General features: G+C 34.9%; 1 protein-coding gene across 1 annotated transcript; it reads right to left on the bottom strand.

The window, feature by feature from the left end:
* Nucleotides 1-9,823: 9,823 nt before the first annotated feature.
* On the bottom strand, nucleotides 9,824-21,639 carry NTS (neurotensin). The gene is made up of 4 exons (XM_047065169.1): nucleotides 21,558-21,639; nucleotides 19,238-19,299; nucleotides 12,617-12,841; nucleotides 9,824-9,976 (listed from the first exon to the last, which is right to left on the bottom strand). Exons 1-4 carry the CDS (start codon nucleotides 21,637-21,639, stop codon nucleotides 9,824-9,826), a joined length of 522 nt encoding a protein of 173 aa, XP_046921125.1.
* Between the last annotated feature and the right edge of the window lie 3,839 nt (nucleotides 21,640-25,478).

Here is a 25,478-nt window from a genome sequence, read left to right as displayed (position 1 = left end):
ATCAGGTGGGAAATAAATCTCTAAAAATGGCTAACAGCGGTGTTTCTCAAATTTAACTATGTATCCAAATCATCTGGATAGCTTATTAAAAATGAAAGTACTTCCAGTACAAACTTCCAGTTATAAAATAAATAAGTCATGGGATGTAAGGTAGAACATGAGGAATATAGTCAATAATATTGTAATAATTTTGTATGCTGACAGATGGTTGGTACACTTTTCATGGAGATCATCTGGTAACATATAAAAGCATTGAATCGCTATGATATATACCCGAAACCATAGAACCTTATGTGTCAATCATGCTTCAGTTAAAAAAATTATATATCAACCTTCACCCTCAAAAATTCTGAATTACTAAATCTGCAGTAGAGTCATAGAACCTTGGGTGAAGAATCCAGTTCTCATTTGTGAAATACCGATCTGGTGTCAGTGATCCACAGGAATGAGAAGATCCACTCATGTTCCCTGCTCCAAACTGGGGCTTCTGCTCTCCTTGCAAAGTAACCTCAACCTAGCAGACTAGTTTGAAAGTTTGTAATGAACTGGCTTTATTTGCAAGTTCTTTCTTAGTCAAGAGCCTATGTGAGGAACAAAGAGTCCTTCCTTGTTTCTAATCCCAGTTTTGTAATAAATTAGCAAGAGGGTGCTAAAACATGTCACTTCACTATTTCATACCTCATTATGTCTGGGAAGCTACGTGTGGCAGGTGTGGTCACAGATCACCTGCCTCTCTAGCCAATCAAGGAGAACATGGTAATCACCAGTACCCATAACCCCTCTGCAACAGGAGGAGAAGCTGTTTAAGAGGGAACAGTTCATTTGAGGTTTTTATGATGCAGAATCAGTGAAAGGACAAAGAGAGCAGAACCCGAAGGGTGAGGGACTTTGCAGAAGAGCTTGTAAACTCCTGGTGGAGAAAACTCAGTCTGCCCATTCATAGATTTTATCCACAGTGCCCACCCCAATACCTGGCATAGGCTCAGGAAACATTTGCAGACTAAATGAATGAATGAGGCTAATGTGTTTTAATATTTCTGTAGCTGCTACGAATGATTTCAAAATATGATATTTTTCCCTGTAAGCTTTGATTCCAAGAGAAACTAATTGAAATCCTGCTAATAAATTTACTAAGGGGCAGTGAACAGGTCTGAGTGACTCATTTTAAATTGCTACCCAGAGGAGGAAAAAATGATGAAAGATGGTGGCAGAAGATAAAGAGAAGAAAATTGTTCAATTGCAATTTTGTCCAGAATTAATTCTGACTTCCCCAAATAATTATACCATAAAGACAGACTTGGAATTAACTTTCTTTCTTAAAATCTAATTTGTCACTTCAATCATGAATCAGTAAGTTAATATTTATTAATCAGTAAATGCTGGACTTCCAGTACAGGATTTTTTTCCTCCTTTAGTGTAAAATAAGACTCAAATTAATATCCAGTTGATATTTGAATTGGCAAGCAGTTTTAAGTCCTTCAGGATGGCCAGTGTCTACATTTGAGCAAGATGTGCCCTGCACAAGGATCTGGAAGAGAGGATGGGTGGCCACAGAGCTGACCATATTCTGCTAACCTAGCCATGTACCTGAGCACAGAGCTGTGCCCACTGTGAGGAAGGGCACCCTCTGCTAATTGGACCCAGTGGTAATCCTCTTCTTTATGTATTCTCCAGCGATCTGGTTTCTAAGAAGGATCAAGTTGGCTTATTTGTAGTGCACATCCCAACAGGAGATAAAATCAAGTAAGGGTATAAAGTTTTTGAAAACATTAGTACATTTTTAAATGTCAAGATTCTGAAAGAGACATGGTTTTTATTTAATGTTTTTTTTTTTTTCATTTTTGGGAGAAAGAGATAGAGAGGGAGAGAGAGACAGAGAGAGAGCAGGGAGGGGCAGAGAGGGAGATACAGAATCTGAAGCAGGCTTCAGGCTCCATGCTGTCATCACAGAGCCTGGTGTGGGGCTTGAACTCACAAACCAGGAGATCATGATCTGAGCTGAAGTCGAATATTTAACCCACTGAGCCACCCAGGCACCCCGACATATGTTTTTATAATACTAATTGTTGTGTTTTACAAGCAATAAAAAATTTGTAAAGGATCAAACAGTTTAATCTTTATGTTATTTTTGGTACAACAAAAGTTCTTCCATTTGGGGAAAATAAATGGCTTTTCTTTTCAAGATCTTTATTTTCTGGCCTTAAGTAAAAAGCTGAATTTTGTTTTCATAGGCAAATAAGTGGGAATGAATAATAGCTAACCTTTTCAGTAGTTAGAAAGGCAAAAAGATTTCCATTCTTTTCATAGTACATGTATTAAAACACAGATTAGAATTTTGTTGACATTTCTGTATGGCCATTTAATGATTATATTTTGCACAGAAAACATTTATTCAGCAGGCAAAACAGTGAAAGAAATATTTATGCATAATATAATAAATGTATTTGAAAGAGTAATGTTCTAAAAGTTTTCAGGGGCGCCTGGGTGGCTCAGTCGGTTGAGCGTTCGACTTCGGCTCATGTCATGATCTCAGAGCTCCTGAGTTCAAGCCCCATGTCAAGCTCTGTGCTGGCAGCTCAGAGCCTGGAGCCTGCTTCGGATTCTGTGTCTCCCTCTCTCTCTGCCCCTAACCCACTCGCATTCTGTCTCTCTCAAAAATAAATAAACATTAAAAAAAATTTAAGTTTTCAAATGATTCATCTGTCAATTACTGATAATTATATAATAAAATAATTAGAATGAACGGAAATGTTTTATTTGAGAATGTACATAATTAGCACATTAATACAAAATTGGAAACTAAATTTTCAGAAATATTGCGTTCATTTTCTTCATCTACCAGAAGAATGTTTTTAACTGTTTTTTAGCCAATATTCACATAAAACTTCAAATGTGGAGGCTCACTATCTAAAACCCAAGGATGTTGTCAATAGTGGGTTCTTGCTGGGGTAAACAAGAGTATAGCAACAGGATTATGGGCCTTTGAGTTAAGCACACTTGAGTTTAAATCCTGATTCTGTCACCCTCAGTTCAAAATTGGACAGGTCATTTAATCTCCCCTCAGAATCAGTTTTGTCATTTGTAAAATAGGGTTAATAATATCTCCCTTTAAATAATATTGTATTTTTATATTTTTATATAATATTGTACCATTTATATAATATTTTAAATATATATTTACAATAAGAGAACATGTAAATGAAATCCCAGAAACATAATAAGACTTCTAATTTTGTAACTCATTTTATAAATATTATGATCACTTCTAAAGTAGATATTTGAAACAGGTATTTCATATAATATAGCAATTCTTAGTATAATTTGCATTAAAATCTATGCTTGATTCAAAGCATTCAGACTCCGAAGGCATGAGGGGCAAGGACTGAATTTACTTTCTTCAGCTCTATTTAGATAAAACTGACAAAATTGAAAGATAATTAAACTGTACATGGTGATTTGAGATAGTGAGTGGATTTCCCCCAATAAGCTAGTTGGCACATCCATTACTTCACATATTTACTTAAAAAAAATTTTTTTTTTTGATGAGACCATTTACGTTCTGCTCTCTTAGTGAATTTCAATGGTACAATGCTGTGTTAGCAACTATCATTGTTATGTATATTATACATTAGATGCTCAGACTTCATTCATATAACTGAAAGCTTTTACCCTTTACCAACTTCTCCCAGTTTCCTTCACCCCTTCAGCCCAGCCTCTGGCAACTACTCTTCTACTCTGTTTCTAGGAGTTCAGTTTTTGTTTAGATTCCAAATATAAGTGATACCATGCAGTTTTGTCTTCCTCTGTCTGGTTTATCTCACTTAGCATAATGTCCTACAAAAGGTACACTTATGTTATTGCACATAGCAAGATTTCTTTATATATATATAAACATATATATATATATACACACACACACACACATATATATACACATATATGTATATACATACATGTGTGTGTGTATATATATATATAATCACACACATATATATACACATACAAAATACATATACAATAAAGTAAATTACATACAGACACACACACACACACACACATCACATTTTCTTTCTTTATTTATCTGTTGGCAGACACTAATGTTATTTCCATTCCTGGGCTTTTGAAAATAATGCCACAGTGAACATAGGAATACAGATGTATTTTCTTTTTTTTTTTTTAATTTTTTTTCAACATTTTTATTTATTTTTGGGACAGAGAGAGACAGAGCATGAATGGGGGAGGGGCAGGGAGAGAGGGAGACACAGAATCGGAAACAGGCTCCAGGCTCCGAGCCATCAGCCCAGAGCCTGACGCGGGGCTCGAACTCACGGACCGCGAGATCGTGACCTGGCTGAAGTCCGACGCTTAACTGACTGCGCCACCCAGGCGCCCCATGAATATAGATGTATTTTCAAGATAATGGTTTTGTTTCATTTGGGCATATACTGTTTTCCGTAGTGATGCACCAGTTTACATTCCCATCATCAGTGAATAAAGTTATTCTTTTCTCTCCACACTTGGCAGCATGTATCTCTTGGCTTTGCGATAATAGCTCTCCTAACATGCGTGATGTGATATCTCACGATTGTTTTGATTTGCATTTCCTTGATGATTAGTGTTGTTGAGCACATATTCATACCTGTTGGCCATTTGTATACCTTCTTTGCAAAACAAAATTTATTCAGGTCCCATTTTTAACTGGGTTATTTGGTTTGGGATTTTTTATTTGTTTTTGTTTTGTTTTGTTTTGTTTTTATTTGTTATTTTGGCTACTCAGTTAAATGAGTTTCTCATATTTTGGATATATGGTTTACAAATATGTTCTCTCATTCAATAGGTTACCTTTTCATTTGATTATTATTTTGTTGTGCAGAAGATTTTTAGTTGGGTACATCTCACTATTGTGCTTTGGCTTTTGTTTCTTATGCTTCTGGTGTCATATTCAAAATATCATTGCCAAGACCAATGTCAAGGAAATTTTTCCCTATGTTTTTCTCTCAGAGACCTATGGTTTTAGGTCTTATGTTTAAGTCTTAATCCATTTTGAGTTAATTTTTGGTGGGTGGTGTAAGGTAGGGATCCATTTTCATTCTTCTGCATGTGAATATCTAATTTTCCCAGTGCCATTTATTAAAGAGACTATCCTTTTCCCATTGAGTAGTTTTGACTTTCCTATCAAATATCAATTGATTGCATACTCATGGTTTATTTGTGTTTTTTAAATTAATTAATTTATTATTAACTTATTTTTTATTTGAATATAGTTGACACACAATGTTACATAGTTTCAGGTGTCCAACAAAGTAATTCAACTTCTCTATACATTATGCTATGCTCCCCACAAGTGTAGCTACCATCTGTTACCATACAATGTTATTACAACATCATTAACTATATTCCCTATGATGTACATTTTATTCACGTGATTTATTCATTCCATAACTGGAAGCCTGTATCTCCCACTCCCCTTCACCTATTTTGCCCATCCCTTCTATCCCCTTTCTTCTGGCAACCATCAGTTTGTTGTCTGTATTTATAGGTCTGATTCTGCCTTTACACGTGGTTTATTTATGAGCTCTTGATTTTGTTCAGTTGGTCTATGTATCTGTTTTTATGCCAGTTCCATAGTGTTTTGATCACTATAGCTTTGTAACATAATTTGAAATCAGGAAGTGTGATGCCTTCAGCTTTGTTCTTTCTTAGGATTTCTTTGGGTATTGCAGGGAAGGGGGTGATTTTCTGTGATTTTTTTTTTATTTCTATGAAAACCAGCATTGGAAAAAAATGAGAGACATGCCCCCCAGACTGCCACTGTAAGTGAATGTGAGCTTCAACATCTCAGATTCGCTGTTGCTTCATGTAAGACCAGGGACCTCTTGTAGATACCTGAGCTCAAACTCATCCTTCAGAAATGTAATCTCTAATTTAGGACTTCAAAATCTGTAGAAACTATGTCTAAACCCTATTGTTATAACAGAAAGAGTCCTTTGGTTGCTAATTTATTCAGTCATGAAACCAGTCCTTGCTGATACTTAGCAGGTCTAGTGCTCAACCTTGGGAATTCAATGATGCATAAGGAAGACAAAATCCTTGTCCTCACAGAGCCTTACACATTCTAGTAGGAGTGATATACTACAAATAAGTAAATAAATGACTATATAATTCCAAGTTATGTTATGTGTTGTACTGATGTCCACCAGTCAAAGACCACTGGAAATACACTCACATGAAGTTAGGTTTATTGATACTGGAGATCTCATTCTTTGGGAAATCATGTGGCCTTTCAATAAGAGGGTTTAAGACTTAGGCTTGTGCTGAGTGCTTTGGGGAATATTCCAGAAGTATAGTTTTCTCTGGTTTGGGTGTTATCAAAAAGCAAGGGCAATTCTGCTTAGGTATTATAATAGTTTTTATCCAGGAAGTGGAAGAACAGAGCAAAATTAATGCAATAGTTGCTAAAGAAGGAGCGATCACTCAAATTATGTGGTAAAGGAGGATGTTTGATCATTTTGTGGTTTATAGTGCTCTTGTTTTTGTTTTGCTCTGACATGATTTCCTCAGAGTAGGCTTGTTGACTGTCTTTTGCCATCACAGTTAGAGTGACCCAGTCTAAAGTTTTAGTTCAGTGAAATTATTAGTGTTTAACAGGAGAAACCTGAGGCCAGGTCCCAGGTGATGACTGTCATTGACTTTATTTTTTCTTTTTCAAAAAAAAAAAAATAGAGCAAGTGGAGATATTGACTCATGAATGAAGGTTATTTAAGACAGGATATACATAAGTGCAGAGATCTGATTGCTGTGAAGAAATAAACCATGAGAAGGCCCAGAAACGACCGTAAAAATTAAAATAATGGTTGAGATGTTGTATCAACGAGGTTAAAAAATACAGTGCCCTAAGTAAGTTAGAATGCATTTCTCTGTCAAGTAACAGTATGGCTGGCCCCGGATGGTGAGGCAGCTTTTCCACACAAAGTTAAGGATTAAGCTCTATCAATCAATGCCATCCTCAAGAAAATGATATTCATTTGTGAGGCTAAAATCAATTCATATTCAAGACATAAAACATTAGGAAAAAAGTTTAGGGAATGAAGTTTCTGTTTAAGTTATAAAAGACCCACCAGTTGAACACACTTTTTTCCCACTCAATATCCCATTGGCTTCAACTTAACCATTCCTACCTACATGTAGTCTCTAGCTGGGTGTTTTCAAAGGCTCATATAGGATAGAAGATCAGGATGTTGAGGGTTTCAAGACAGTGATTTTAGTTTTGGCTCACAAAATCTAAGCCAAGTAAATTGCAAAGTAAGGCCATAAGCAAAAGGTATTAAGAGTGAAGGAAGTTGAAATAATGGATTTGTCAGAGTGACAGTGTTAGGTTATACGAACTGGAGTGAAAAGATGATGTGAAGAGTGTAGAATGCTTATAATTGAGATTTTGGAGAGGTTGAAGGTATTGGTAGTAAAAGTTCTATGGCATGACCATAAAGTGATTGATGATGAACAGGATAGAATTTTTTTTAATTTTTTTTTTTTTAATTTGAGAGAGAGAGAGAGAGAGAGAGAGGAAGCAGGGAAGGAGCAAAGGGAGAGAGAGAGAATCTTAAGTAGGCTTGAAGCCCATCGTGGAGCCCAGTGTGAGGCTCAAACTCAAGTCTATGAGATCATGATCTGAGCCAAAATCAAGAGTCCAACACTTAACCAATTGAGCTACCTAGGCACCTCTGGATAAAATGTTTATTACTGAAAGTATAGATGTCAGGAGCTAAGAAGGGAGATTATTGGATGGCTCTTGTGCATGTATGTGGAAATCCTCAAGGATATTGGATGAAGCGAGTAATTAAGACATCAATAGTTGCTGAAAACAGAGGATTCACATGAAATTGTGTTATGCTCTGTAGTTTTTGAAAGAGAAAGAAAAAAAATGATATGAAAGTGGCCAGAAGAACTGCTAAATATAGGGTGTTATAAATTTATTCCAAGCTCCATTCTAAGCATTTTATGTGTATGAGACCATTTTGTCCCCCTCCAAACCCAATTATTATTCATATTTTATAGTTGAAGAAACAGAGGTTAAAGTTGTCCAAGGTTATTAGTGAATAGTGGGACTGAATCTGACATCCTGACTCAAGAGTATGCACTCTTTTTTTTTTTTTAATATTTATTTATTTTTGAGAGAGAGAGAACTCGCACCAGGGAAGGGCAGAGAGAGAGGGAGACAGAGGATCTAAAGAAGGCTCTGTGCTGAAAGCAGGGAGCCAGATTTGGGGCTTGAACCTCACAAACTGAACAGTGAGATCATGACCAGAACCAAAGTCAGATGCTTAACACATTGAGCCACCCAGGCTCCCCCAGAGTAGTACTCTTAATTACTGGGAAGTAAATTTTATCTTAGGATCAGTGTCTTTGGTACTTTTTAATGTTGAAGTTGATAAGATGGTGAAAGATGGTTGGCTAGCAGTCATTAGAAGTCATGGTTTTACCAGAAAAACTCAGAGACTCGGGCTGTTACTGTATCCTACTGAGTGAGGGTTTAGCCTAGGCAATCTTATCAAAGGTACATGAAGTTCTGAAGCCTCCTTCATTCCACAACTTAAATCCTGATATTTTTCCTCTTGGATGACTATGAACTAGGTTGCAGCCCTGTGAGGAGAGGACTTTCAAGACACTTGTAAGAGTGAGAACCTAAAAACCCACAGCTATTGGCAGAATGTATAGACCGTGAGGGCGTACGAGTCCGTAAGTATGGTCTTAAATGAAATTTATGAGGAATTATTTCAAGTATTCCTTCTGGCTCAAACATGTTTTCTACTTGGAAAAAAACAATAGTCACACAAATTCCTCAATGAATTTAAAACTAAAGTTATCATTTACTGTATCAAAGTGTGTGTGTGGGAAGTCAGTAAAGGGTAACTCTTCTAATGGAAGTGCATTTTGGGAGAAACATGGTTCTGATGGATCACTGCTTTTTCCTAGCCATTAAGTTTAGTTAACAGAAAGACAAATTCAGCTGAAGATCATTCATTAAGATAGGCATAAATGACAATAGTTCATTAATCATGCTTTTAAGATGATCCTATTTTATCACTATTACCTTCCCCATATCTGAGAGAGTTATGTGAGTCTTGAAAAGAACATGTAGTTCTCTCAATTAAATATGTATATATATATATATAATATATATATATATATAACAAATAATAAAAGAAGTACTATTACTTTGTTTTGGGTTTATGCTGTATAGGTTAGACTTTGCCATAGGACTCCATTATAATCCTTCATAATTTGATTTAAAATGTCGAACATTTTGGGGCGCCTGGGTGGCTCAGTCAGTTAAGCATCCGACTTCGGCTCAGGTCATGATCTGACGGTGTGTGAGTTTGAGCCCCACGTTGGGCTCTGTGCTGTCAGTCCAGAGCCTGGAGCCTGCTTCAGGTTCTGTGTCTCCCTCTGTCTCTACCCCTCCCCCGCTCACACTCTGTCTCTATCAAAATAATGAATAAATGTTAAATTTTTTTTTAAAAAAATGTCCGACATTTTGACTGTTTAAACAAACCACTAAGTGCTTTGCAAAATTACAACACATTCTTTATGTGACTTAATATCTACTCCAATTATACACAACACATTATCATGCTCAAGATCTAGATTTATTTGAAAACATTTAGTCCAATTTATATTAACGCAGAAAAATCACATCCAATAAACCACGATAGTAAGAAGAGACACAATAGTTGTGTACTGTCACATTACCACACAAGTATAACTTGATATTTAAGTGAAGGATTATAAATCACAATCACATATAAATAAAATATTTATCGTCTCAGTAGTAGTAAGAACCTCTTTTCAGTATGTAGGGTCTTCTAGGTTTATTCTCATATAGCTGACGTTTCAGAATGTAAGGGATTTTTCTCTTTATAACTTCTTCCTTTTCATTTTTGTCATTTCCAGCATCAAGAACATCCTCCTGAATTAACTGCAAGAGAGGCAGAATATGAATCAAACTTACATGTGGCTTGTCTTTCAGGGTATTTTGCTACATTTCATCTCATTTGCTATTCAGACAGTAAGACATACATGGATAAGATATATGAGGTTTAAAACAATTAAATGTTTTGTCCAAGGACAGATGACTGTCAACTGACTGAGATGGGATGAGAACGTGGTTTTTCCGATTCTCTGTTCAAGGCCATACACTGATACCTCCAACTGAAGCAACATAACTAGTACATCTTCGAGTATGTTTCAGGCTTTAATTTATGATAGAGAGACTAAAATGTTATGAAAATATGTCATAAATCACAACACACATAGAGTTTTGAATTCAGTAAGTCATGTTTGGCCTTAAAAGGCAATAGGATTTTATATTTCTTGAAGTTAATTACTGACTTGTGTTGAAAGCCATTCCAAAGATCCATTTCTCAGTCTCAGAGAGAGGATTGTTTGCTCTGCTTAGCTTAGTTGTTGTAGAAATTAACACATGTGAAACAGTAAAGGTCTCTTTAGATTGTGGTGCCTAATAATTAGAAGCAAATTCAGATTCAGTAACGTTAGGGAGTTCATCTCCATGTAGAATCTTACCAAAATTTCATTAAATATGCCACATTCTAACATTAGTTCTGAATACTTCTTTCTGGTATAGTTGCGATTCACAAATTTCAGCTAGCAGAAAATATTTAGAACTCTTCCCAGAATTTTGCACATAATTTATGTGAAATTTAAAAAAATGTTCAAGATAAAAATTGTATTTGTACTTGTGATTATCCTCTAAACTTTAGGGTCATTATAAGAAAAACTAACAGGAGGTTAAGTTTTTAATTTTAATGCATATGAACTGAATCCTATCACCAAGTACTTTATTTCAACCCACAGCTATTCAGTTTCAGAGAAGGAAAACGAACTACTGTTAGACAACCTAATTTCTTAATTGCATGCTTGTCTGTGAACATAATCTATAATTTATGGTATAATTTGTTCTGAATGATATTATAGTTTTTGTTTTAAATCACTCAATAACATTTAAAATAGCAAAAGTTCTAATCTTATGAGCACCTGATTTGTGTGTATAATAGTTGATTGAGTTGTTGTTGTTTTTAATCCCTGGATAAATAGCACACAACTGACATTTCCCTATGTTAAAATTAGCATTTTTCAAGTTTTATTGACTTAAACAATATTTTGAAGACTAAGATATTTAGCTGGAATTAGAATTAAGAGATGAGTAGTAAAATTAAACCTAGCTTTTTCGGTCTATCATCTAGAAAACATCTTTTTGTCTGCAAGTTAGAAAAAACACTAGAAGTTCTGTCTTGCATTTCTTCTTTTCCACAAGGTATTTTTGTGATAGTCGTATATAAGGACTGTTATATTAGCAGCAAAGACACCCTCAGAGTCCCAATGTTGGTGTTAACCCAAAATATAAAAGATGAAGCAAATCTCTCTTAGAGATTAATATGAGAGAAATGGTTTCCTTGTTGGGAAATTTATTTATTTACTTACCTATTTAAATGTTTATTCAAGAGAGAGAGCGAGGATAAAAGAAGAGGCAGAGAGAGAGAATCTCAAGCAGGCTCTGAGTTATCAGCACAGAGCCCAATATGGGGCTCAAACTCAGAACTCACAAAACACGAACCAAAATCAAGAGTCGGAGGCTCAAGCACCTGAGCCACCCAGGTGCCTCCCCACCTTTGTTGGGATTTTTTTTTTCTTTAAAGCATTTTCATTTCTGCGGCACCTGGGTGGCTCAGTTGGTTGGACGTCCAACTTTGACTCACGTCTGATCTCACCCTTCATGAGTTTGAATCCGGCGTAGGGCTCTGTCCTGACAGCTCAGAGCCTGGAGCCTCCTTAAAGATTCTGTCTCCCTCTCTCTCTGACCCTCCCCCACTCACTCTGTGTCTCTCTCTCTCTCAAAAATAAATAAACATTTAAAAATAAATAAAAAAAATAAAGCATTTCATTTCTCTTTCCCTCCTTCAAAGTAACACATATTCTAAAACCAAAGGCAATAAATCACTAGTATGGCCTTAAATACAACTGACTCATCCACTACTTAAGTGTAGTTGTGTATAATGGATTTGGCTGTCTTGGCTGTTAGTGGACCTAATTTAGAGGCTAAAGATGCCTGAAATCCATGTATTCAACTGAAATAGGAATATATACATATATGGATTTTTTCCAGTTTTATCTGCTTAATATATTCAAATACAAATCGAAACTTTGTGTTTTATGTTTTGTGTTTGTTTATAGATAATACACATGACTTCGTGTTTCTAAGAACACATTTTGAGTCCTTAAATTTTGTAGGCACACCACCGCCACAAATTGCCTGAGTATGCCATTCATTTAAGCACAATAAAAGCATGTGGATCAAATCTGCCTTAGGATATTACTCCCCCCCCTTTTAAGACTGAAGTAATAATATTTTGCCAAACTCCAAATATTTGAAGGACACTTTGAAGATCTGAAGGAATGTTAACCTCAACACATGGTTTATTCTTCTTTAATATTTGTAAGTCTTCCTGTTATGATAATGATCGCAGTGAAAAAAAAATCAGTACAAATGAGAGCTAACTAGTATAACGATAATTATATTCATATTTTGTTTTTGCTTTACCTCCCAGTGTTGAAAGGCCCTGCTGTGGCAGATTTTTTGGAGCTGGTATATTGTCAACATCGCTTCCAAGCTAAAGCCGTCTAAGGCAGTGGGAAATTTCCTTCTTGTAATAAGCTCGTCTTCTTGAAGCTCCTCTGTTTCCTCAGCTTGGCTGTTCAGGTTATTTACAAAACTGCAAACATTTAGAAGGGTCATTTTCCAAGAAGAAACACCTGCTTTATTGGTCTGAAATATAGAAAAAAAAACAGGTACTTAAAATTTTAAAAAGTAGGTAATTAAATCTTGTGTCATATGGATAAGAAATGAATTTCCATTGTGCGAAGCCATTACATTTTAGGGCCTCATTGTTACTCCAGCCTAATAAACACACTGTTATTAGTTTAGTAACTTTATATCGCAGAATTGATTAGTGCCAATTCCTCATACATTCTATTTTTTAAAATGTAATACAGTTATACACAGGCACACATACGTAAGCAAAGCAAAAATTTTGAAATAATAGTGAGTGTAAATGTATAAATATATATGTATGCATCACAGATAAAATTTTAAAAATACCAAATTTACCAGAGTTTAGTGTCTAATGGAGCATGGACTATGATGATATTAATAGATTTGCACAATTACAATAATGTAGGATCACTAATCTATTCCATACATTGATAATTCTCATAAACAGCAACACAGCTGATCAATTTATTTATTTGCAAATAATAATATTTTCTAGAATTACTATTTTTTTCTAATAAGATAGGGTCTGAAATCACTATTTTCATCAATAATTTTCCTGTGTGCCAATAGTAATAAACAAGGAAACATAAGGACTTAGGAGAAACTAAATGTGAAATAAGAAAAAATAACAAAAATTTCAAAGGGCATAGATGAAGGAAAGCATACATTTTTCTTAAAGACACACACACACACACACACACGTACGTGAATGACCACACAACCACGATGGGAAGATTCAATAACAATACTATCATATGTCAATTCTCTCTGAATTATTCCCCAACTGTAATGCAATTGCAAATCAAAGTTCCAATTTGGAAAATATGGGAAGACTGGAATTTGGCGGTGGGGATTTGGCAAAGTAATTATAATGTTAATTTGGAAGTATGAATGTGTGAGCATAAGCAAGAAGATTTGGAAAAATAAAACTGTAATGAGGAGGAACTTACTCTACCAGTTATTGGAATTTATTTTAAAGATTCAGTAATCAAAGGAGAGAATTAATAAAACAAGAGTAAACATTAAACCCAACAGAAGAAAATATAATATCCCCCAAATTAGTCTAAGTACAAATGAGTTTATAGCATACAGCAAAGTTTGCATTTGAAATCCTTGGGACAGTAGGCTATCAGGAAACTTGGACTTACATCTACTTTTAACTATTGACATATAGTAGTCTAAAAATATGCAGATGGGTTAAATATGAGTAAAAATAAAATAATGTGTAAATTATACAGAATTTACTCTATAAACCTAGATTATTAAGCAAATATCCAAACCATGATCCACAAAGAAAAGGATAACCTTAAACACATAAATGTGTAAAACACCTCTGGAAAATTAATAGCCTGAACTAACACCAGAAGCAAGCTATACGGTAAAAGCTGCCACAAATATTAATATCCTTAACACAGGTAGAGCTCTTCAAAAATAAACTGTTGAATCCACAAATTAAAAAAATAATAATAAAAATAAAAATTTTAAACCTTGGATAAGTGATATAAGTAAACAAATCACAGATCACTCATCAAAGAAGAAATATGTGGAAAGAACTTGGCCACCATCAGCTCAGAAGACTATCAAAGGCTAGGTACATTCGTTGGTGTAGTTATAGGGACATGGAGAAACAGACACTTCCTTTTCTAAATATTTGTTGATCTGGATGTAGATTGTTATAACTTTATTGAAGGATGTACTGCATTAAAATTGAAAATGTGCACACCCTTTGATTAAGCTTTTATCCTAAGAACATGCAAATATATGAGTATAAAGATATTTACTTGAAAATATTATTATGATATATAATAATGTAATATACAATGGTTTTAACCAGTTGAAAATACTTTCAACTATGCTCCTTGAATACGATTTTCCAGCCATTGCTTAAACTTTTCTGTTATGGGAAACTTAGAGACAACATGCTCCATTATCTGGCAGCAATGCCTTATATCATACCAATTAATGGAATACCTTAATTTTACATTTTCTTCTTCTTTTTATTTTTTAAATGTTTATTTATTTTTGAGAGAGACAGAGTGAGCACAGGGGAGGGGCAGACAGACAGGGAGACACAGAATCTGTAGCAGGCTCCAGGCTCTGAGCTGACAGCGAGAAACCATGGATCATGACCTTAGCCGGAGTCCCATGCTTAACTGACTGAGCCCCTACTGAGCCCCTAATGGAGTGCTTTCTAAAGTGTACTTCTTAGAACACTAGTTCTGCACTCACTGTTTTTAATTTTTTTTTTTAATGTTTATTTATTTTGGGGACAGAGAGAGACAGAGCATGAATGGGGGAGGGGCAGAGAGAGAGGGAGACACAGAATCGGAAGCAGGCTCCAGGCTCCGAGCCATCAGCCCAGAGCCTGACGCGGGGCTCGAACTCAGGGACCGCGAGATCGTGACCTGGCTGAAGTCGGACGCTTAACCGACTGCGCCACCCAGGCGCCCCGTGCACTCACTGTTTTTAAAAGAGTTCCACTGTCAAGTAAATTGGAAAACTTGAATTTAAAGGAAATGTAAAGATTTCTTGAACGTAGGTATCCTCAGAGCCTTTTACTTGCAAATATTCATTGTAACTTTCTAATGGAATCAATACAGTGTCAAGAGTTTCCCAAACTAATTTGACCACAGAAAGCTTTATTCATAAAGTCCAGTCAGGACTAATGTTATCTGATTCTTTCTTTTCCTTCTTTTTTTCTTTCTTTCTTTCTTTCTTTCTTTCTTTCTTTCTTTCTTTCTGAGGAAACTGAATTAATCATCTCATTTCTTTCTGCTAGTTAAAATAGTCACTACATGACTCAATAATACGATTATTTAAAGTCACATTAAAAGCACAGCTGAGAAAGTATGACTGACTGAAGAATGTGTAAGTAGATAGACATCATGTATTTGAGAACATTTTGTGTAAGGTCTCAACCATTTCGTTCAGAAAAATGGTAAAGACTCTCTTTCCTAGAATCAGGCTCTTCTAAGTCCACTTCTTGACTAGGTCCCAACCTCAGGCTCAGTCCTTAATCCACTTAGCCCAGTTTTAGCAAGAATCTTGCTGAGCCCGTTTACTGCAAATGCCTCACCCATGGTATCTGATCACCCTAGATATCTGATCAAATATCAGATACTGGATGAAATTTCTGGCCCTAATATCACAATCTTGTGTCTTCTAGCAAGACTCCTTCTAGCCTTAATGTTTCCTCTTATTCCATCCACTGACCCCCACTCTGTTTCTTGGCTATAAAGGCACACTTGCCATTGTTGTATTTGGAGTTGAGCCCAGTCTCTGCAAAACTCCCATTTCAGTAATTCCTCTTGAATAAAGTCTTCCCTATTATGTTTAGCTAGTGTCATGAATAATTTTTCTTTAACAATAAACATTCTTACTTATTACATTATTTTATACAAATGTTTATAATAGACCTAAGCCTATAGATAAGAAATTTAGAATATCATCCCTTCTTTTCAAGATAAGGAAAATGAGAATATTTGTGGTTCTTACTTACCATTACTTGATTTTAACTTTTCAATATTAAATAAGATTCTGGTCAAATTTTTGTTACCTTAATTAAACAGGACCTAATCCATAAGATGAAGATTTATCCCCTGTAATACACTGAACTCAGATAAGTCCAGCAAATTGTGAATTCAAGCATTTCACAGAATTGAAAACAATTAAAGTCATCTGTGGTGAAGCTCTGAAGTTTTATAGTTGCATACAAAATGTGACGGTTAATAATGGATCCTAGATTCCCACTGTTAGTTCAAAAATATTTATTAAACTCCTACTGTATACAAGGCATTAAATTTGATCATAGAAAATTACAACATTATAGCAGCTTTTTGAGATCCTGAAGAAAACATCCTGTACCAGGTTCTCTTTCTGAATAGAACAATAGGAAAGTACTAGCACTGGTAATAAAGAGAACCGTATTGTGAGAAAAAAAAAAAAATATCTTCCACTTTTCAAGCTTTGGGCTCTCTCTCAACCTTCTGTTGCTTAAGCAAATTTTCACATTAATATTTTAATGTCTAAATAGCTTTACTTCACAAGTGAAATTCTTCACATACTTTATTTTTAAAATGGAAAGAAGAAACCTGAAGCTTTCTGAAGCTGTTAATAATGGAGTTAGTTCCACCAATATCAATTATTATTCTCTTAAATTTTTAAATGTAGTAGTTTAGTTAAAATGCTCGTAAGTTTGGGGTTTCATTTGCATAGAACGTTACACACACCAAAAATCAATTGAGTCAAGGAGAAAGAAATGATAGTAGTTCTGTAAAACATAAGGAATGAGCTTTTTGTTCCCATCCTAACAGCAAAATTGAAATAATTATGCTTCTTGGTGCTTTCTCATTATAGACTGTATTTTGCTTATTTCAATTGAAAGGAGGCAATGGGATTCAATTTTCATTCCATGATCTGTTTAGAGACATATTCCAAGATTAAATAAAAGAGAAAAAATTTATTATGCCTGTATTTTTATGTATTTATTTTTTAATTATTATCATTATTATTTTTATTTTTGAAGGAGAGAGAGAGACAGAGCATGAGCAGGGGAGGAGCAGAGAGAGAGGGAGACACAGAACTCAAAGCGGGCTGGGCTCGAACTCACAAACCGCGAGATCATGACCTGAGCTGAAGTAGGATGCTCAACCGACTGAGCCACCCAGGCGTCCCATTTATGTATTTCTTTTTAAAAGAAAACCTAACCCACTCCATAAATTGGGATTGTTTTTCCCTTGCAACTCTAGGGAAGGAATCACAACTCTACTTTCACATTTTCACAAGGTAGCTAGCACTCTTGAAACTATACTAGCTTTTGGGGATTATTTAGGACTTTGATGTGTCTGTAAATTTAGAATTACTGAGGTAACATCTCTACTGTGAAATTAAGTCATTTCCTAACCTTCCCCATTTTTAAACATAGACGATTGACTTCACTTGTCTTCCCATTTCTGGGGTGATATCATTGTCACCATTGCTCTTCTGACTGAGTATTCAACAAAGGATCCATTGTCTTAAGGTTATTATTTGGTTATTGTGGTTTAATGACTAAACTAAATCTGATCATTCCTGATATGAAAGCTACCAAATTAAGAAAATATTTGGTGTCAGTCCATTCAGCTTTTGTAGATCTTGGCAATGGTGAAAATATATGCACTTAAATTTTCCCCAAATGTCTTTTAAGGATCATAGCTGGCAATGTATCTTTGTTAGATTTCAGATAATAATACCCCCATGCTCCCAAATACTATTTCCCCTTATACCCACATAATTCTACAAATATAATAGGGATTGTTGTACCTGGAATGTGTTCACTCAGTTAAGGAAGAGAAATCTGAAGTACAAGACCTGAGTTAGGGTATTGCTTCAGAAATTAGACAGAACGTCTGAGCACTTACTTTCTTACCATAACATCTGTCGAATCCTCTGCCTTAATATCCTAGGGCTATAACAGTGATTGAACCAGGGGTCTGCCTCAATTCAAAATTTATTTTTCTTTGAGAAACATCTTTTGGTTGAGAACCCGGTTCTCTATTTCTGCCTTTAGATACCCACTAATTGACTCACTCTGAGGAAATCAGCATTGCATGGTAGCATGGTAATCACGTATATTGTAATTGTGTTTTATTCCTAAGTACAGATTGGGATCTAGGCACCTTGTTTTCAAGACCCCAAGAGAGGAATAAAAGGGTCCGATATACAAAGTCTCAGTTGGTTCAGTAACAGCAATGAGCAGGTGTAGATGACACTTCTGTTATAGGGAGAACGTAAATCTAGGCAGGGATTTGATGTAAATGTAAGATCATAAACTCCAACCCTTAAAAATAAGGAAGCAAAGGCAAGCGATGTTAACTAACCCCCTTATTTAAGATCAGATGGTTCATAAGTCACAGTTGCAGGATCAGATCTCCAAGCTTCTGTTTGCCAGTCTATTGATCTTTAGGCTCTACCACATTTCTTTCATGAATTGTCATGAACTTTCATTTTTAATTTAGAACTCCATTTTACTCTTGCCAATATAACAAAAAAGGCTAAAATGTCACTTAGCTTTCATGTATATACTTAACTTGAGGCATATCCTTTGCCATACACGATGTGATAGGAATGGAAACAGGATTCCTTTAAATACATTTTCATCTCCACATAAACAATATGTGACAACTTAATTAAAGTTGCAATATACTGATTGATAGTCACTATAATTTCTGTCCCTGTCACATCAACACCCTTAACTCTTTTGAACTCAAGGAAAATTTTCTGAAAAAGTAAATGCCTCTCTATGAACTTTTCAGTCTTGATGGGAAGTTATTAACTATAGGAAAAGGACATCATGTTTATAATAAGAGCTTACAGGTTTTTCAGTCCTTGGTTAAAGAAAAAAAAAGTTACCTTTGATGTATGCATATTGGTCAATAAATCTGCTTCTAATGCTTTCATTTCCTCTTCTGAATCTGAGTAAAATCAAAACCACATGTTTACTATATAATCATAGATAATTATATTGTAACCTACAAACTTTAGATTAATCTCAAAAAACTAGTCTTAGAGGCTTATTGTTTTCCTAAGTATTTATTATCCTTAAAATAATATTCAAAAAATAATTATGGTTTTATTCTGGGATAACCGGCAGCTAGAATAATAGAAGCACTTATAAGAAGATAAACACTTGATTATATGCCAAGAGAACTATTGATGTATTGAAGTTGTTTAATCACTGAATCTCAGTATTTTAAAAAAAAGCTGATTATATCATATAATAGAGATTTCATCAAAAATGCTGGTTAATTTTTGCCAGCAATAGTTTACATATATAGGCTATATGCATATTGATATTTTAAACACACTATAATGAGAAGGTGTGTGCAACAGACTTTTTCAAGACAAACCAAAAGGAATTGTTTACTGATGATTTTAGAATAAGATAGATACTGAGATTTAGTCAACATGAGATGCTGTTTTACAAAACATACTTTGAAAGATACGTTTTTCTACTTTAAATAAGAATTCAGAAATATGTACTTAGCTATTTAATCACAGGCTATTAAGCAAATTGGTTAAGCAAAAGTGGAGCTGTCCTTCAGTACATGTGTAGTTGTGCTGAAAATGGACTTCTGACGTTTTTTAGGATATCCATTCCAGTTTCCACTGATGAATATATTGCAGAGAGGAAAATTTTAGAGAGTACTATATATAAGCAATAGAAATAAAGTTATAGAACACCATAGCAAGATGACTTAATTCATACTCACTGATCTGTCATAAAACAAAGCAGGGGTTACAATGGCTATCTTCCTTGCACTACACACTTTTATTAAAAAGAAGTGTCACACTTAGAGGAACCACTTCTTACATTGCATCTAGGAATTAAATTACACCAAAGATCTTTTTCTCCTCTTTGTTCAAGGCCAAATCTGTTTTTCAAAGGAATGACAAATCCCTTTAGCCATTTATGAGAAATGTACACCAAATTCCCTACAAATTTTGGCTTTTTACATCAAGAAGTTCTAAGACTGAATGAACACAGTGTTTAATCAATAACCCAGTTTTTCTCATACACTCTCACTATACCTTTAGCCTCCTGTAATAGCTAAAATCATAACTGTAGAAAATTTGTTATTTATATCATGGAAATTTTTGCAAAGTCAGTTCAAGATCTTTTCTAGCGATCAAAAGAAATTAAAGATTTTTCGAAATAACATTTATATCTTCTGCTAGATGTAATTTCATAATTTAAATAAAATCAGCATGAGTTTGAATTAAACATTTCATGTCATATTTATAAAATATGAAAGTATAAAACAGGTTAAATGATCTTACTGCATTTATTCCCTATGCTTTTTTTTCCACTTTGGTGTGATCATTCAATTATTTTTCAAACATTAATTGGAACATATTGCAACATTTAATGTTACTGTTTTGAATTTAAATCTTATTTTCAAGGTAAGTTATTGATAGATATTGAGCAGTACATGGTCTCTCAATTATCACATGCAAAACAATCTATAGGTAAATAATTTTTATTAATGTAAACATGCCAATTTTCCAATTACATTTTATATCAACTTAAACAGCATGCAGAAAATTAAATTAATAAGATGCTTATTTGTCACATAGACTATATAAAGTGTATTTTCAAAAAGTACTTGGAATATTTATATGTTTTTTAGAAATAATTTTCTATAAATAATGGTTCATTCATTTACTCATTAAACATCAGTTTTCACTTTGTTTGTATCTTAACATATACACACCATTCAGAAAATAATTTTGGAGGAGGGAGAAGCCACTGCTTCCTAAGAGATGACTGAGGATGAGAAAAAAACATTCTGAATGGAATGGATTCTAACTATGGTTTTGCACTTTGACAGGCACTGCCTCTGTACTTCTCATCAGATAGTGACCAGCCTAATTTAAGTTCTACATATTTTTTTTTTCCTACTCTGGTGGTCACATTCCAAAGGGAGAGCATGAAGGGTTTCATTGAAATCTTTTTATTACCTTGCAGATTTAAAAAGAGAAATGAAATCTTTCAGTTTTTGTAATCATAAAGACAGAGAATGAATATATTCAGTTTCTATCACTAAAAAGCAAATACAGAATAAAGAAGAAGCTCTTCTTCCCGGCTGCATTAACATAAGTAGCAGCACAGTGTAAAAAAAAAGAAAAAAAGAAATCACTTCAGGGAATTGTGAAATGCAGCTGCGCTTACCTGAGCACAGACTCCAGGAGCTGAAAGCCAGAAGTATCATGCATACCAGCTGGATTTTCATTGCTGCCATCATCTTGAGCATTCTAGCAAGCCAAGTCCATAAACGTCACAGATGCTCTGAAAGGGGCTTTCTCAAGCTCTTCCTCTGCCTTCAGCTGACTTTGAAAGTGAACTATGAGAGATGCTTTGGCCATTCCCTATATATACATGTAGAAGGATGATGTCATGGTAGTACAGGGATTATCTTTTCAGGATGTGCCCTCCTTCGTCTCTACCCCTCCTCTCCTCTCTCCACTTCCTCCTCCCCTTTTCCTTTGTCCCCCCACTCTCCTCCCCCACTTCTGAACTTCAAATGGAAGTGACATCTTCCCTAATTGCTCCGGATTTCTGACGCACAGGAGTCATTCTAAAGCAATTCCATATAGAGCATACTGGAAAAAACTTACAGGATCTTTTTTGCCCCATTTCCTCCCATTCCTGACTCCAAGAAGTTGTTATCTTGATTTTGTGAAGCATGGGATCTGATATTTCTAATATAAATACAATCTCCAGGATAAATGCATGAAATCAGTGATTTTTAAGGCTTGGAAGTGCTTAAGTAGTTGGGGTTCTTTTCTGATAACCCACACTTGTGAGCAAATGTTTTGTGATTTAGGGACTAATATAGGTTTTAGATAATGAATGCTAGGAAAAGGGAGAAACTGGAAGATGATCAGAGAATCAGTTAAGATATAGGGATTAAGAAAAAATACAATTAAAAAAGAAAAACTAGGGGCGCCTGGGTGGCTCAGTCAGCTGAGTGTCCAACTCTGGCTCAGGTCATGATCTCACGGCTGGTGAGTTCAAGCCCCGCGTCGGGGTCTGTGCTGACAGCTCGGAGCCTCGAGCCTGCTTTGGATTCTGTGTCTCCCCCTCTCTCTGCCCCTCTCTGGCTCATGCTCTGTCTCTCTCTCTGTCAAAAATAAAAATAAACATTAAAAAAAAAACTAGTAGCTCTAAGAAATAAGACATTATTTCCTAACACATTGTAAGATTTTATTTTAAATAACTGGGAGAATGACTGAATTGTGTATGTTGACTTTTGGTTAAACGTCCTAGAAAAACAATGTCATGTCTATGAAATCCAACTGTAAATTATTTGTCTGTTAATAGGTGGAAATGCATATTATTATATCACTGATTGATGTTTTCTGATACTTTACTCATTTTTCTGTCTGCATTGCTCTGCCCCTTTTGGATTCGTTGGATGCTATATCCTAACCTTCTTATAACCCCTTCTCACTGTTTTTCACCATTGCATAATTTTTTTCCCTGTTATAAAAGTGAAATTGTACTTTTGGAAAGCAAACAATCCTAAATAACCACCATCTACCAAAGTCAGATTTCTGAGACAGTGTCTTCACATCTTACTTTGTAAGCCACAATGATGCTCATTTCCTAGGTTCTCAGGAAAATAATTGCTTTTTTGAAGTGAAGCTTTCTTCTTGCATTAAGTATTTCAAGATACATGGAATGATCTGAAAATGGGACGCTGTTAGGAATGTGGATATTTGAAGGTAAAAGTGTCTGAGACTTGTTCACTTTTTAAATATATCAATCATGTAAAATGATAGACAAAATAATCTGGATTATTCTCTGTAGAGAGTTGATTTATATTTTATGGTATATTCTATGATAGTAACTTCTCTATTTTACCTTAAACTTAAGAAAAGGGTAAATTCCAAACATTTAGTAATTATTTAAAATAGCAAGGAATCATTCATATAATTTAATGTTCAGGAATTTAACAATAGGTGATATTTCTATTACTTTTAATTTGTTATATGAATTTAACATAAAACACAATATTGAACATGACTCACTTGAAAAAATTTCAATGAAGGGTAATTAATTGGCAAAGAAATGTGAAATGTATACTTCTAAACATTTGCTTTCCTACCACAAGAGGGCGCAACAGAAATTTAAAAGGTTTTTTTATTTACACTTAATTAGAATTCTGAGGATTATATATACTTTCTTCTCATTATCTTAGTGATAGAATCTTTTAAAGCCACTTTGATAAAAAAAAAAGTAAAAGAACTTTATATTATTATTCTTTGCGTGATAGTTAAATTAGTTGTTTTATCTGCTTTTGGATTGCCAATACAAAGAATAATCTTTAAAAAATGTGTGATAGCAGCCTACTCGTAAGAAGGAAGTGCGATTCCTATTGTCCTCATGTGATTAATAAATAAAGCTCGGGGCGCCTGGGTGGCGCAGTCGGTTAAGCGTCCGACTTCAGCCAGGTCACGATCTCGCGGTCCGGGAGTTCGAGCCCCGCGTCGGGCTCTGGGCTGATGGCTTAGAGCCTGGAGCCTGTTTTCGACTCTGTGTCTCCCTCTCTCTCTGCCCCTCCCCCGTTCATGCTCTGTCTCTCTCTGTCTCAAAAATAAATAAACGTTGAAAAAAAAAATTAAAAAAAAAAAATAAAATAAATAAATAAAGCTCAAGTGAATGTTGACAAAATATCACTTGAATATAGCTGTAAATGTGAGAATTGTTTTAAATATATAATAAATCTGAAAGAATTGAGGGAAAATGTATTAACTAATGTCAAATGATCCAAAATCAAATAGATGCTAGAAACTATTTTTCTTTTAAAGGAAAAAAAGATAAGTAAATTTTTGTGGTAAAATTATGATATAGATAAACTTTATCTGATCTCTATTTTGTATCTTTTAAAAAATCTGTTAACGCCCCCCTTCCTTTTTTTTTTTTAGCTCTGGTGACTTCAAGCAATAGAAAATCCAATTAAATGATTTGTTTTCAAAGAGTAGGCTATGTGTAGATATTTGCCTTTAAAAAATATTCTAGAAAGTACCCAAGTGATGCTTTTAAAGCAGGATTTGAGGTGTTTGCCTATAAAAATGGGTAAACTATTTTTACTTTATTTTTTAGAGTTTATTTATTTATTTTGAGAGAGAGTGAGAGAGAGCAGGGGAAGGGCACGGAGAGAGAGAGTCCCAAGCAGGATCTGCACTGTCAGCACAGACCCCAACACAGGGTTCCATCTCACCATGATCTCATGGTGAGTTCATGAACTAGGCCAATATCAAGAGATGGACACTTAAGTGACTGAGCCACCTAGGTGCCCTAATTGTTTCTAACTTGAAGGCTTTCTGCCCAAAATCCCGCTAACATTTATTTAGCTCTTAAAATAACTTATGGAGTTTGAACATCACCCTTTGATAGTCTTGATGTGTTGGCCTTCCAGTTTGAGGTCACCACAAGTAGCTAACTCTAAAGGGGTTTGTATATTTACACATCTAAATAAGTTTATCTGGGTACCTGTAGATCACAACATCCCTACCTGTGTAGATTTCAGAGCTTCTAGTGCGAATTAAGTCAGATTGTTATTAGGTAATTACTTAAAATCATCCACAGAAATGGCTGAAACATTGGCATTTGGAAAGAGTAGTCTGGAACAGACTTATTTTATTTGGAGATGGGAAGGCTCAGAAACAACTTGATGAGTTCTTCTGTTCCAGATGATTTCTTCCTGTAATTGTGGACGCTTTGTCATCCTCATCAACAGCTTCCTGAGCTCGCTAGGATTTTAATACCTTAATACCTAAAACTTTCCCTGTGGTGTTTCTACCATCTGGAATCTGCCTCCCATCTTCCCTTTGACCTCCGTGTTGTCATTTCTGACACTATCTCTCATTTTTTAAAAGACTGTATTTTATGGCCTTATAAAAGTAAACCTTTCCGAGTTTGAATTCTGACAGTAGTTTCATCTACTACTCTCCCCAGTTTCTACTAAATGCTCATCTCTTTGTGACAAACCATGAAGGAGAAGAGAATTTGCCACCCCAAAATATGTCCCTTTGGCATATTGAGTCTCTTGAAATGGTTATTTTTAAGAAACAGCAGACACAGAAG

This window comes from Lynx rufus, unplaced genomic scaffold (genome assembly GCF_022079265.1).
Source record: "Lynx rufus isolate CCGP_SWC_20201006 ecotype Redwood Valley unplaced genomic scaffold, mLynRuf1.p SCAF_7, whole genome shotgun sequence".
Lineage (NCBI taxonomy): Eukaryota > Metazoa > Chordata > Mammalia > Carnivora > Felidae > Lynx > Lynx rufus.
The sequence above is the reverse complement of the archived record's forward strand: the minus strand, read 5'-3'. Positions and strand labels throughout refer to the sequence as shown.

Excerpts from the sequence above, each read along its gene's own strand:
- NTS (XM_047065169.1), bottom strand. The coding sequence starts at position 21,639 with ATGCTCAAGATGATGGCAGCAATGAAAATCCAGCTGGTATGCATGATA. Across the intron at positions 19,300-21,557 it reads CTCCTGGAGTCTGTGCTCAG|ATTCAGAAGAGGAAATGAAA; the intron begins GTAAGCGCAGCT and ends GATTTTACTCAG. Across the intron at positions 9,977-12,616 it reads GGGCCTTTCAACACTGGGAG|TTAATTCAGGAGGATGTTCT; the intron begins GTAAAGCAAAAA and ends CCTCTCTTGCAG.